General features: G+C 38.0%; 1 protein-coding gene across 1 annotated transcript in view; it reads right to left on the bottom strand.

Moving 5' to 3' along the window:
* Cntn5 (contactin 5) overlaps positions 1 to 13,357 on the bottom strand; it is a 1,130,804-nt gene that overhangs the window by 446,011 nt on the left and 671,436 nt on the right. The window contains exon 5 of the mRNA XM_037208201.1: positions 8,366 to 8,587. Coding sequence (XP_037064096.1) covers positions 8,366 to 8,587 — 222 coding nt within the window. The remainder of the gene's footprint in view (positions 1 to 8,365; positions 8,588 to 13,357) is intronic.

The following is a 13,357-nucleotide window of genomic DNA, read 5'->3' as shown; positions in this document are numbered from 1 at the left end:
AATATTAAATAAATATTAAAAATATTATTTAATCAAGTATGTAACATCCAAGGAGAAATTATAACATATGACAAAAAGATAAACAAGAATTTTGTTTTAATTTTTCATAAAAGATCCATGAATGAAATCACTTAAAATATAAATCGATCTGGGTATGTGATGTTTGTAAAACAAACATGAAATTGTTAGGTAATATAATTTTAAAGAACTCACTCTTTCAGATATGCTCACAAAAGTTAGTAAGTTGTGTATAGTTTGTACAGTTTTACATCGATATAGTCATTATATTTAAAAATACCTTGCATGTAAAAATACAAGTGAGATTATTTTCTAATAATTATAAACAGAACTTCCTCTTATGACAGTGTCTGCTATGACATCCATCAGTCCTAGGGGTCCTAGAGATGGGCTCTTTAGCATTCTTGGGGCCACTTTTTACATTAAAGCCCTGTTCTTTAATTATGTTATTCTTGAGACAACCCAAGATTCTTCCACAAGTTTTTTGGGGAGGTGCCACACCTGAACATTAATAGAGCCAAGCAGTAATTGCTACCCATTGTGACCCTGATGCTGGAACTCTTCCACAAGAGTTTCTTGGACAGTTAGGACTTGAGGGGCACACTTGCTTTCCTGGGCTCCAGCCTTCTGGAGAACTGCTGTGATGCTATTTTGCTGCGGAGACCCAACTTTCCCTTATAGAATGTTTCGCTAGATCATGCTCCATCCATTCTTCTCTTCCAGCTCTTGAAACCTAGCTTTTTCTCCCAAACTTCCCAGATACCAACTGCATTACTACCAAGACCGGCTAAGAAATCAGTGCTTTGTGAGCTCCCAAACTTAAATGTATGGGGAAGCCTTCCTTTGTTTTCTACATCAGTGTTTATTGTGATCATGACTAGCAATTACTGTTTCCCTGGGTTCTAAACTGCCCCTCAGACTAAGATATTCCCTCTGATAACTGCTTTTCCTATCATCTTCTCAGACTGTTATGTCTGATGCCAAGCCTCAACCTTTTGCCTGCTGGTTACCTCTAACTTATAACTGAGCTGATTGCCATGCAATCTGACTCCAGTACATTAGCAGTGTAATCGGAGGGAGTATCAGATCTCCTGTCAATACAGTGATGAGAAATTCCTGGAGCAAAATCCATGGGGAAACGCTATGGCTACAGCTTTGACTGAATAAGCCTGCAAAGGAATATGAGAGACTGTCTCCTTATTTCCCTGCTGTTAGTGTTTTCCTTTAGACAATTATAGATTTCCCTTTGTAAGTGTGATAACATGCTACTAACACGTCTTACTTCACTCCTACCATCAGAGAGATTTTATTATTGTTTACTGTCTAGATGCTTAGAGGGCTCTCAGGCAACTGCTGGTAAAACATGCACTCTGGTTTCTTGCTAACTTAGATAAAAGTTTAGACTCCTTAAGAAGTGTATCTATTAATAAATTCATTAGTCACCCCGAGATTGCTATAAGCATTGTTTATTATGCACAGTTCTTACAAAACAAGTCATGTTCCTTCTGTCAACTCTGCCATTGAACATACTCACTGCTGTCTGGATTTCTCTCCTGTGTCTAATCTATTTTTGATCAAATGCTGTTTCCCCAGTGTAGTTATTGCTGATCACACGCCATGACAGGTGTGGTGACCTCTGTGCTCGCATAGCACACAGTATGTCTTGGTTTCATGATTATTAGAACTTAAAGTGGGTAGATATGTCTGATTGTAAAGTCAAACACCCGAGGTTACAGACAAATTACAAACCACGGGCTTGGGAAATGAAAGTAGGAGGAGCTCCTTGACTCTGAACTTAATTAAATGTTCTTATCTCTTGTCATAATGGCTCAATCTCAATTATTCCCAGCATAGCTGCCTAGAAATACCATGAAGTTACCTCTTATCCAGAGGTAAGAGCAGCCAGGTCTAGTGACGGGGCTATTTACCAGAATAGATAAACATGCAGAACAGAAGGAAAATAAAATGAATTAAATGTGATCTACACTTCAGGTACCTGCCAAAAGAAACCTCAAGTTCAAGTATAGACTAAGAATGAGACAAAATGATTAGTCAGTAATAACAACAATAACTCATTCTAAATGAAACATACATTATTAGCTTAGAAGTTTAGAGACATTTAAAATCCACAAAAATGTGTAGAAAGAGAAATAGTTTTTGAAGGCAAGAGTAGAATATTACACACCTGGAAAAGATTCTTATCTAATCTTGAAATTATTTTGTAAACATTTGACAGATTTTAAAAAATGGTAAGACCACTTTTGAAAGCTATATTGCAAATATATAAAATATCAAGAGTTAGAAAAGTTTTGCTGCAGACAGTTCATTTATAAAGAATAGATAATTGAGTAACTTAATTATAAACTTCTTACTTTTTGAAAGAAAAGCCAGAAAATAACTGAAGTATTAAGAAAAACTACTATCAACTTTAAACTAGAGGCAAAATAAAGGTATTTCAAGTAAAAACATAAGACTTTTTATATGAACATATATTCATTATTTTAGGATATGCTTCACTAAGAAAAATGAAAATATAAGGGAAAGATTCTGAGGAAAGAATTTATGACTTTGGGGGCTCAGTGGGTAAAAGTGCCTCCCACCAAGCCTGACATTCTGAGTTTGATCCTAGAAAACCATGTGGTGGAGAGGAAGAATCAACTTCCAAAAGTTGTTATACACGTAAGCTCTTGCACACATACACACACACACACACACACACACACACACACACACACACAAATAAATAGGTAGATAATAACCATTTAAGTATTGAAATGGGGGCTGGAAAGATGATTGGCAGTTTCTAGCACTTGCTGTTCTTGTAGAGGACCTGGGTTCATTTTCCAGCACCCACAAAGTAGCTCACACCATTTGTAACCCCAGTACTAGTGAATCTGATACCCTCTTTTGATTTCTGCATGCCCAATATGCACATGTGGTACATAGACATACATGAAGGGAAACATTCAGACACATAAAATAAGTAAATCTTTAAAAATAGTACTAAAGTAGGCAAAATATTAAAATTTAATAAAACTAATATCTAGTCACAAAATTTCTTTTGTGTTTCAAACATTTCACAATTTTAATCAGATAAAATTTAGCACATTTACTGTAGATGATTAAGTGAAATAGTAGGGAGAATAATTTTATCTCTTCAACTTGCAACATTTGCTTTTCTCTTTTTTGCAGCATCTGCTAAAGTAACAAATAGAACTAAAAAGTGGGGTTTGCACAGAATATTAAGGAGAACAAAAAGAATGCATAATTAAGTTCTGAATAAACAACGCTTGGCTGACTATAAGGATTGGCTGCCTAAAAAAAAATGTACCCAGATGTAGGATGATCACAAGATGACACAGAAAATTAAAATAGATGAAATGTATGAAATTTTTTCAGTATGCAAGTGTGAGGATAATCCTCTGAAGAGAATAGAGGAGTGTGATCAGGGTGAGATGACCCCCACAGTGTGGAGAAAGGGAAGTGTTTATTTCCACACAGGGAGGTTTAATCTGGTTCTCCTAAGACTCTCTGCCTTTCACAAGGCGGACAGGAGACTGATCCTGATGCTCTAGGGGCATAGATGCACTTGTGAGTCTTCTCAAATCATGGTCCCCAGGATTGAGTACCTGGAAAATTCTCAGATGCTGAATCTCATTGTTAATTGTCTTAGCTGATGGGCAGCTCTGAGGATGGACTGACATCTTTGAACAATACAATAACAACCAAAAGACAAGAAAAGAGGAAGCAGAGTCTTTTGTAGTATGGTGTTTCCAGTCAGCTTCTGTACTGTGTCACAGCTCTCTAGAAGCCAGGTCACAGCCAGCGCCACAGGAGCAGGGGAGAGGTTAAACACAAGAGGCTGAGGAGTGACTGTGGGTCATTTTAGATGCCTATTGGTATCTACATATTTGGTTTATATTCTCTTGTGGCACTGAGGATTGAACCAGGGGTCAGAACACTGTGTAAGAATAGAGTTGTGTGAGTGCTTGTGAGAAAACTCCAGGAAAACAAGACAAGAATCTCTTGACCTTGATTTCTTCAAAGCATGGAATTATTCTTGGAATGTGTCTCTGGGCTTTTGGTGTAGTGAGTAAGAGTGAGTTTACTTCAGATTATATATTAAACTGGCTATTGTTATTTGTTTATATGCCTTTTAAAAATGTGTTTTTGCCATGTGTGGCTTGTCTCCCACATGCAGCTTACCCTTGTGAGTGCAAGCTTTATCAAGGTGATTCTTATTAACCCTCAGGGTATAATTTGTCTGGGGCTGTGAATAAAGTGGGCCATTGCATGAGACATTAGTCTGCCTGTGATTGGCTCCATTCTTTCATGTGCTACTGCTTCAAGAGTGTTGACACCCAGAGACTTGCATGCTAGGCAGGTATTGACCACTGAGCTACTTCAGCAGACATATATCTTTAAGAGGCAAAATAGCATTAAGAAAAAGTCTCCTATATTTCTCTCCTGGTACCACTTCCCTGTTTCCGCCTTTATCCAGAGTGGAAAGTATTTAGTCTAGTTTTTCTGTCATGCTTTAAAAATTGAACCATATACATAAATTACTGTCCTATATGTACACACACACACACACACACACACACATATATATATTTTAATTTTATTTTTATTTATGTAAATATATCTGTGTGAATGTATACCATATGTGTGCAGGTGCCCACAGAGTCCAGAGGAGGGCATGGGATCCCTTAGAGCTGGAGTTAGAGGTGTTTGTAAGATGTTAGATATGGGTGCTAGGAAAAAATTGCAGGATCTCTGGGAGAGCAGCCAGAGCTCTTCATATCTGAGCTGTCTCTCCAGCCCCTCACATCACATTTTAATCACTTTAAGGAGATGACATCACACTGCCTTTATAACCACCATCATATTTTTAGGTATAACCATTCTATCACATAAAGATAAATTATTCATTCTAGTAGTCTTAGTTTTCCATGGGGTGGGAAAAGTTTGCAAGTTTTCCGGTATCTGTTATGATGCATATATTGCAATGAACATAGTCTAAATTTGCTTGTGTTTGTGTGTGAGTTTCAGCGGGATGTTTACTGCAGAGTTAAAATGTTTCTTCATTTTTTTGAGCAAACTGGGATTTTAGATTTATCAGGAAAAAAAAAAAAAAAAACTGTGCCACATTCTTCTGCCTTGACTCTGGGCAGGATCAGGATGGCTTCCTTTTCAGGCTCTGTTACCTTTCTCATTTTTCACAAGAACATGTCAACCTCAGGTTTACTCTCTATCAAAGTTAAAGGGAATGACCTGACAAGAGCCATATGTCAGACTCCTTTCCAGGAGTAAGAGCTCAGAGTCACATCCAGTCAGCTGAGATCTGTCAAATACTCAGAGGGAAAAGCAAGAGTCAGGGAAAGGCCTTGGAATTGTCTCTTGGTTATTCTGAAATGTGGATTAAACTACATTGGAAGAAGATTTAAATTAGATTGGATTGGATCCCAGACTAGAGACTTGTTTTTCACTTAAAGCATAATCCACAATACAGAGCCATTGATAGTAATATTGGAACTTTTTATGAATGAAGTGCTGTACCCTCTGCTTGAGTGCTGAAAAGGAGTCTGTACTTTAACAAGATCCCCAATTGGTGTGTGTATGTGACTGAGACTAAGGAGAGCAGATACAAAAAATCACTTTGTCCTTACTTGGGTCTCATTGGCCAATGTTGAATGGGATGAATATCGATGTTTTTGTAGTAAGGTTTGAGCTAGAGGGCATTGTACAAAGTAAGAAACTCATAATGAGATCAATGCAGAAGTGTGTCTTTTGTCAGAAAGAGTAAAGCTATTTCATTTGAACTTTGATGGTCAACATGACTACATCTTAAATTAACTGCAACACAAGCTGGTGGGTATACCTGTGAGAAATTTTTCTTGAATGGATCACCTTAAATCTGTACCACACCTCCTGTTGGTAGCCCGTAAAAGGATATGGAAGAAGGAAGTGCTTGCTCTCCACAGGTTAGCCCTGTGTATGTATGTATGTATATTTCGAAGAGAGGTGTTTACAACAGACACTTTGAAGGTGCCTGGCTCTAGCTTATGTATATTGATTTTGGAATTTGCATTTATTGTATTTCAGACTTTCTGTCTATATTTCATTTATATTTGAGAGGTACCTTAACTTCTATTAGCTGCAAGAGAACATACCAGCTATCTAGAAGCTTATAGGAAATTAAGACAAATATGCAAAGCTTGTGTTACTGGATTCTCAATACCTTCTAAAAAATCCCATAACAATGCCCTCAAAATTATTAATCTTGACATATATCTGTCTGATTATGATACTGTCACCAGTGACATACCCACTGATGAGCCCAGCGGGCTTTAATGGTGAGTTCCAAATCCACAGTCACACAGGCGACTGGTTAAACTCAGCAATTACAAAACAAAAATACATGAATGTGATAAAGCAAATGGGGATTAAAGGGCTTGGGAGTGGGTTCGAGACAGTGAGGGTGAACAGCAATCAGAATGCACTATATACATGTACAGATTTAAAAACACTAAGAAAGGAAATTAAATATAATGCAATAGGACTTTTAAAACCCATGTCAAGTATTTTGACATTGAACATACATTTATAGTCCAATCACTCTGTGTGGATAAACCATAAAGACTGGCATCATGGCGTGATTGCCTTACAGAGGAATGATTTTTATAATTATGAATAATGACTTTGCTTATACATGGCAACACAGCCTAAGTTGATAGTTTAATCTTTGACATAAAGTTCTTGGAAAGTGTGTCTTCAAATACCTCAGTCAATAATGAATGTACTGAATGCCATTCAGTATTGCTCTTAAAAACCATAAAGGGCCGGGCGTTGGTGGCACACGCCTTTAATCCCAGCACTCGGGAGGCAGAGCCTGGCGGATCTCTGTGAGTTCGAGGCCAGCCTGGGCTACCAAGTGAGCTCCAGGAAAGGCGCAAAACTACACAGAGAAACCCTGTCTCGAAAAACCAAAAAAAAAAAAAAAAAAAAACCATAAAGGTACAAAGGAAAACTGTGCATAGAGCCCAGTAAGGGGATTCTGAGAGAGATACACATCACCCCTGTGTTTTCATTCCTACAGAAGGTGTCAATAGTATCCACACCACACATTTCTTGGAGAAACTGAGTGAGATAAGCTATTTTTAAATCATGGAGCTATGTCTGCTAATAATCTCTGGCAGGAGCCGTCCCCCCTCGCTAGTTAACCTCATTTTGTAATGTGTCTAATAATGACAGATTTAGGGAACAACTAGCAAATGCTTTTCAGTCCATAATGTTAATAACAGTAGGGTGGTCCTTAATTTAACTGGTTTCTACTGTAACAACTGGGTTATTTATTTATCATTTAAAAATAAAGTTAAATATAAGCATACAATCTTAGAATATGTGATGCATTATACTTAACACTGTTTTACTAAAGAAAAATCTAGAAATAAAACCACTATATTTGACAAATTTATTTCATTTATTTGAAGATGAATTGTATTTTAAATTATGAATATGTGTATGTCTTCGTGTGGGTCTGTGCACATGTGAGTGAGTGCCCAGAGACATTGCATTCCTCTGGACTGGAGTTTGAAGCTGGTGTTACAAGCAATTGTAAGCAGCTTGACTGTGCATTCTGAGAACAGAACTGAGGTCCTCTGTAAGAGCATTACCCATTTTTAACTACCGAGCCACCTCTCCAATACCCAATATGTCTGTTGTAGGGCTACTGATACTCACTGACAAATTGCCATTCCAAAAAAAAAAAAATGTGCTTTTACTTTCAGACTAATAATTCTGAAATTTAGTTTTAAATAACTGCTGGTAGTCAGTACAATTATCAATTAATTTTATCAAGAATCTTGAGAGATGATTAGAATAGAAGGCAAAAGTTTGACAGGTTCTTCCACCAAGTGGCCTTTCTTCTGTCCCATAGACTGCAGACTTCCCTTTGCCTTCCAACATTGCAGTTTAAAAAGTTACATTTGTAAATTCAGTGCCTGCTCCTATAAGACATATATTATTTTCCACCCTCCTGTTATTTCTACATATAGAAATCTGTGTAAGACTCGGAGAGCTACCTATTTGAAATTCAGACTATTAGGGAACAAGAAGTCCATCTTCCCAGTCCTCCTAAATACACCACTTAGCACCCACAGATGCTCTCGACACACTGAGGACAAACTCCCCTGAACTCCACCTGCTTTCCCAAAGCTCAGTCTATCTCCCCTGCAACAAAGCCCAACCCTCTGGTCACTGCAACAGGCTTGAGACCTTTCCTAACAGTCATTTATCATGTGCTCCTTGCCTGACTAACACTATTTTGTACTTTTTCTGCACTTACCATCTTGTCTGAAGGCATCTGAGGAATGGTAAAGGTTGACCGGGGAGTGGTGCAGCTGAGCTGTCCCTCGCCAGCTCGGCGGAGAAACACTCAGGGTTCCCAAAGAAGGACTGCTGTACCGTGGTCTGGTCTTGGAACCAAAGGCAGATGAGGCTGAACTCTTCTTTATTCTTAGCAAAGCAGCATACGAAGTTGGAACACTGGAAAGAGTTTCAGACTTCTCTGCAAAAAGGAAAGGGCACACAGAGTCACACCCAAGGCCCCTGACTGATGCTTTTTCTTATGGAAATAGTTTCTTCTGGGTATATTGTTGGAATCTGCTACAATTTAATTCAAACTAGAGTTAAAAATGAAAAAAAAAAAAAACATTAAAGGCTAAATGTTAGGTTTTGGACTATTTTATGAAACCTTCCTGGTTGTAATATGTCCCATTATGAGTGAAGAAAAGATGTGAAGTAGAAATAGAGAAAAGAAAGCAAGGGAAGAAAGAAAATGGGGGATGGGAAGAAGGAAGGATGCAGGGACTAGGGAGGGAGGGAAGAAGAGAGGGAAAGAGGTGGAGGGGGGAAGACAATGTTTAAAGACCCAGCCTTACATACAGTCTTTGCAGGAGTATTTGGATGTACTTCAAGTTTGTTTTAATCCATTCCATGTAGGGTAATTCAGTGTCTTCTTTATTACTGTATTGGGAAAATTATCCCTGCTTATGTTTTACAGCTACAAAGATAAATACACAGGGACAGGAACTTCACTGGCTGAAAAGCATCACACCATACCAGGAGTTTCTACTGTGGCACACGTCTTATTTACACTAAAATTATACCTTAGCTTCTCCAAAAGTTCTCAATTAGCTAATAAATGTGAAAGAATCATGATAGAATTCATTATATGTTTTGTTATATAATTTCTATAAGTTAACATCAAATAGAAATGATATTATGAAACTCCCATTTTTGTTCATTATTGAGAAATATTTTATTTAAATTCCTAAGCTGTGCTGTATTAACAAAAGAAAAAAAAGTGTGTATAGCATCCGAAATAGATAGAGCTGTCACATGCTCAGAAAACAACGTGGTGGTGTGACTGAGAATGATCCCCATAGGATCCCATTTTGAATACTTGGTCACAAGGGAGTAGAACTGTTTGAAAGGATTATAAGGATTAGGAGGCATGGCCTTGTTGGAGGAAAGGTGCCACCAGGGTGGGTTTTGAGGTTTCAAAGAACCATGACAGGCCCAGTCTGTCTCTGTCTGATGACTATGGATCAGGATGTAGCTCTCAGCTATTTCTACTGGATCATGACTGTCTGCCTGCCACCACATGCATGACCATAATAATGGACTTACTTTTGAGGTAGGAAGATCCACCTCTAATCTGGTCCATACCTTCTGGTGGCAGCCTGCATAAAGGGTATGGAAGAAGGAAGCTTGCTCTCTTTGCCTGCTTGCTCTCACTGGCAAGTCCGTTCTTCATTGGCATTAGAGCCTACTTCTTTGGGGTTCTGGTGTATACTGAAAAATAGCTGAGACATCCAGCCTCATGAACTGAAAAATTACTATATTTTTGGACTTTCCATTGTTAGACTTCCATTGTTGGACTAGCCAGACCACAGCCTATAACTCATTCTAATAAATCCCCTTTATATATATTCACTCTATCAGTTATGCTCCTCTAAAGAACACTAATACAGATAATAATTTTAGTGCATAATTAATATAAGTAATAATTTTAGTGCATAATTTGTAAAACAATCTAAATATAGTAAGTTGAAAATAGACATTGAATTTTTGCAACTCTTAATATAAACTGAACTGAACAATTGCTAAAAATGACAGATGTTTAAAAAAATGTTTTATTTGATGCATATGGGTGTTTGGCCTGCATGTAAGTGTGTGCGCCACATTCACACCTGGTGCCCATATAGGCCAGAAAAGAATACCAGCTCTCCTGGAGCCAGGCTTACACATGGTAGTAAGCTGTTAGAAGCTGCTGGAAATTGAATGAAGGTCCTCTGAAAGAGTAGCCATTGTTCTCACCTGTTGATTCACATCTCCAGTACCAAGGAATCAGAATAGTGTTCCTAACATAATATTATGTTAATGCCTGCTAACTAAATACAAGATGAAAGTCAGGTCTCTACCAGTAAGCTTTCTCATAATTAAAATTACTTAAAATCACTTCACTGCCTCACACAGATATTTTGGGATGTAGAAACATTTCCATGATTTAGAAATAACATGTTAGCTGCTAAAGTATCAGATTAAGTTTAACATTTCTCTACTGTAAAATTGTAATTATAATTTTTCTGAAAGTCAAGAAAAATGAGCATGCTCTGTTTTCTAGCCCACCAGGAGCTGAGAAGAGATCTGCATCCTTTAGCCCCTGCTGTTCCACAGCCTGAGAAGGCAGATCAAGTTTATGTGGAAATAGCTGCTTTTGAGCAAAGTACTTGAGAAGAGTACTTTGAGATGGTGGAGAGACATTAAATCTTCTTTAGAACCAGAAAGCAAATGTAAGTTGCAGGTAGCACCCAGGTGTGTCAGGCAATGAAAGAGAATGAGGGACTTTCCTTTATGTCCTAACTTCTGAGTGTCTTCATTCCAGAGTAGCTTTCACATTATGTCTGAACATCCTGCCTTGTCAGTGTACAAGTAATAACACAGAGAAACATCCCAGATACTACTGAAATATGAAATAAATATAAAAATGTGAGCTTGAGTTTTAATTTAGGCAAGTATAATTAGTAGAGAATTAGAAAGCCGTATTTAACATTTATTTTTGGTTATTTATGCAAAGAAATCGGCTCTATTGTGATGTTTTCAGGCACATAAATCATTGTTTTGTTCCTATTTGTTCTCCACCACCTTCCATATTCTACTGTTGATCACTGCGGTAGTAAATTTTATGTGGACATACACACACACACACACACACACACACACACACACACACACACACGGCAAATACTGTCAAGAAGGGCAGCAATTGGTTTATACCACTAACAGACAGATGAACGGACCCCTGACCTCTATCAGGCCCGGTGTTTCCCACCTGGGTGCTGCTCTCTCTATGCAGCCTCTTGCATCTGTTTACAGCTGTGATTCCCATTTTATTGATGAATGTGAACCCAAAGCTCTCACTGTAATCTGGTCATGCAGTCATGCAAGCAGCACTCCGAAAAGATGCCAAATTCTGCAAGTGCCAAAGCGAGTAAGTTACCTCCCCAACCTCCACGAAGCTCTAATCTAGTGGAAATGAAAGGCAAGTATGCATCTGCTCTTAATGCAGTGGAAGAAAAGTAGATTTAGAGATCTACAGGCTTGCTGCCACAGCTGCATAATCCTCTCATTCAGCTGGCAGCCATAGAAAAATGCTTTTCAGGGGAAAGATCTAAATTTTCATTTCAGAGAACGGGGGCTCGATTGGGTTTGAGTTCTGGCTGCAAGATTTCAGAGATCTAGTGAAATCAAACTTTGGAGTCGTATTTGCAAGGGCTGGGGTTGGATCCTTTGAAATCACAACGTTTGCTTCCTTTTAACAGTAATAAACACATTTTCTGACCTAAGCATGTACTGATAATTTTCAAATGGTCTTTACTGGATTTCTGAGATTTGTTAGAACTAATTAATTAATATAGTCGTGAGCCGCAAATGTTCCTTGCGTTCATGTGATTTACAGTCTAGCAGCATTGGAAAAGTATTACTAAATGCCTTAGACAATGCCATTCTGTACACACATAAAAGCAGAACTGCACACACTGGGGGAAGGAGAGGTGAGAGCGCTTTAGTGTCCACACTGTTCAGGTCAGAGCTCTCTTCCTAGGATAAACTCTCTGGGATCTGGGGCCATGTGGCCTTCTCCTGTTTCCGGGTGCTCATTTCACCTATGGAGACTTTTGGGTAAGAGATCTACAAGTCTGTTTTCAACACAGGCTTCAAAAATGGAAGGCAGGATTAAATCTGAACTCTACAACACAGTACCTGTGAGCCTGTGAGCATGTATGAATAGCCTTGTTCCTCAGCTTCTGTGTCTGTAGAATGGGGATATCCAAGCTCATTTTTATATCACCATGGAATAGAGCAAAGTCATATATGGAACTGGAATGATTACTAATTGATAGTGGGAATCAAATTAATGATAGTTTTGCATTGTGTTTGTTATCTGTAGTTTGCTCTTAGCCTGTGCCACTATCTGATAGGAATAGCCTGTCCTCAATTTATCTCTTTCAGCTGAGATTAATTCACAAGGTAAGAGCATAAATACTGTCTTTTAATTTACATTTTACCCTGAAGAGTTCAAAGAGTGACCCTTACACTTTCCTGCCCTATACTTATATTTACATTTATATAAGTACATTACGGGGGAAAAAAGAGGATAAATACAGAGGTTGTGGATTAAAGAAAAATTAGCATTTGTGTATTCTTGTGATTTTTTCTGTTACAGCAAGGACTGCTCTTCTCTTCGTTTTTCTAAGAATGAATTAGAAAAAAAGGTGACTCCTAATTTTTTCCGAGAAAATCACTTCTCAGTTGGCCAATCCTTTAATAAGTACCAATGTTGGCAATGTCAGTGGAACCTGGCTAGGCATTTCTCATTTCCCCTTCTATTTTCTCACTTTATATAGATCAGACCTTAGGGAATGTGCCTTACTGTAATTTCTAAAGTGGCCTAGAGATTTTGCGATAAAACTCAATTAACCTGGTGCTCTCACACCATGGGATCTCAGCTGGAAGATGGGTAGGAGTAAATATTAATGCCTTCATTAGATATCGCTTCCTCCAATGACCCTGAGACCACTAAAGTTAGATTATTTAATAAAATCATGGTCTGCTAAGTCACAGTGACATTGCCACATCTTATGGTGTCAGAACTAACAGTAATCTTTTTCATTATTTTAAAGGTCATTTTATAGATTTAAAATACTGCCACTAAGTATGAATATTAATACAAGTGAATTGGAATGTGCAGAGCAGGAATTCCTTAGGGTAACAT

The sequence above is a fragment of the Peromyscus leucopus genome, chromosome 7, assembly GCF_004664715.2.
Source record: "Peromyscus leucopus breed LL Stock chromosome 7, UCI_PerLeu_2.1, whole genome shotgun sequence".
NCBI lineage: Eukaryota > Metazoa > Chordata > Mammalia > Rodentia > Cricetidae > Peromyscus > Peromyscus leucopus.
Note: the sequence above shows the minus strand (reverse complement) of the source record. Positions and strands in the feature narration are given on the sequence as shown.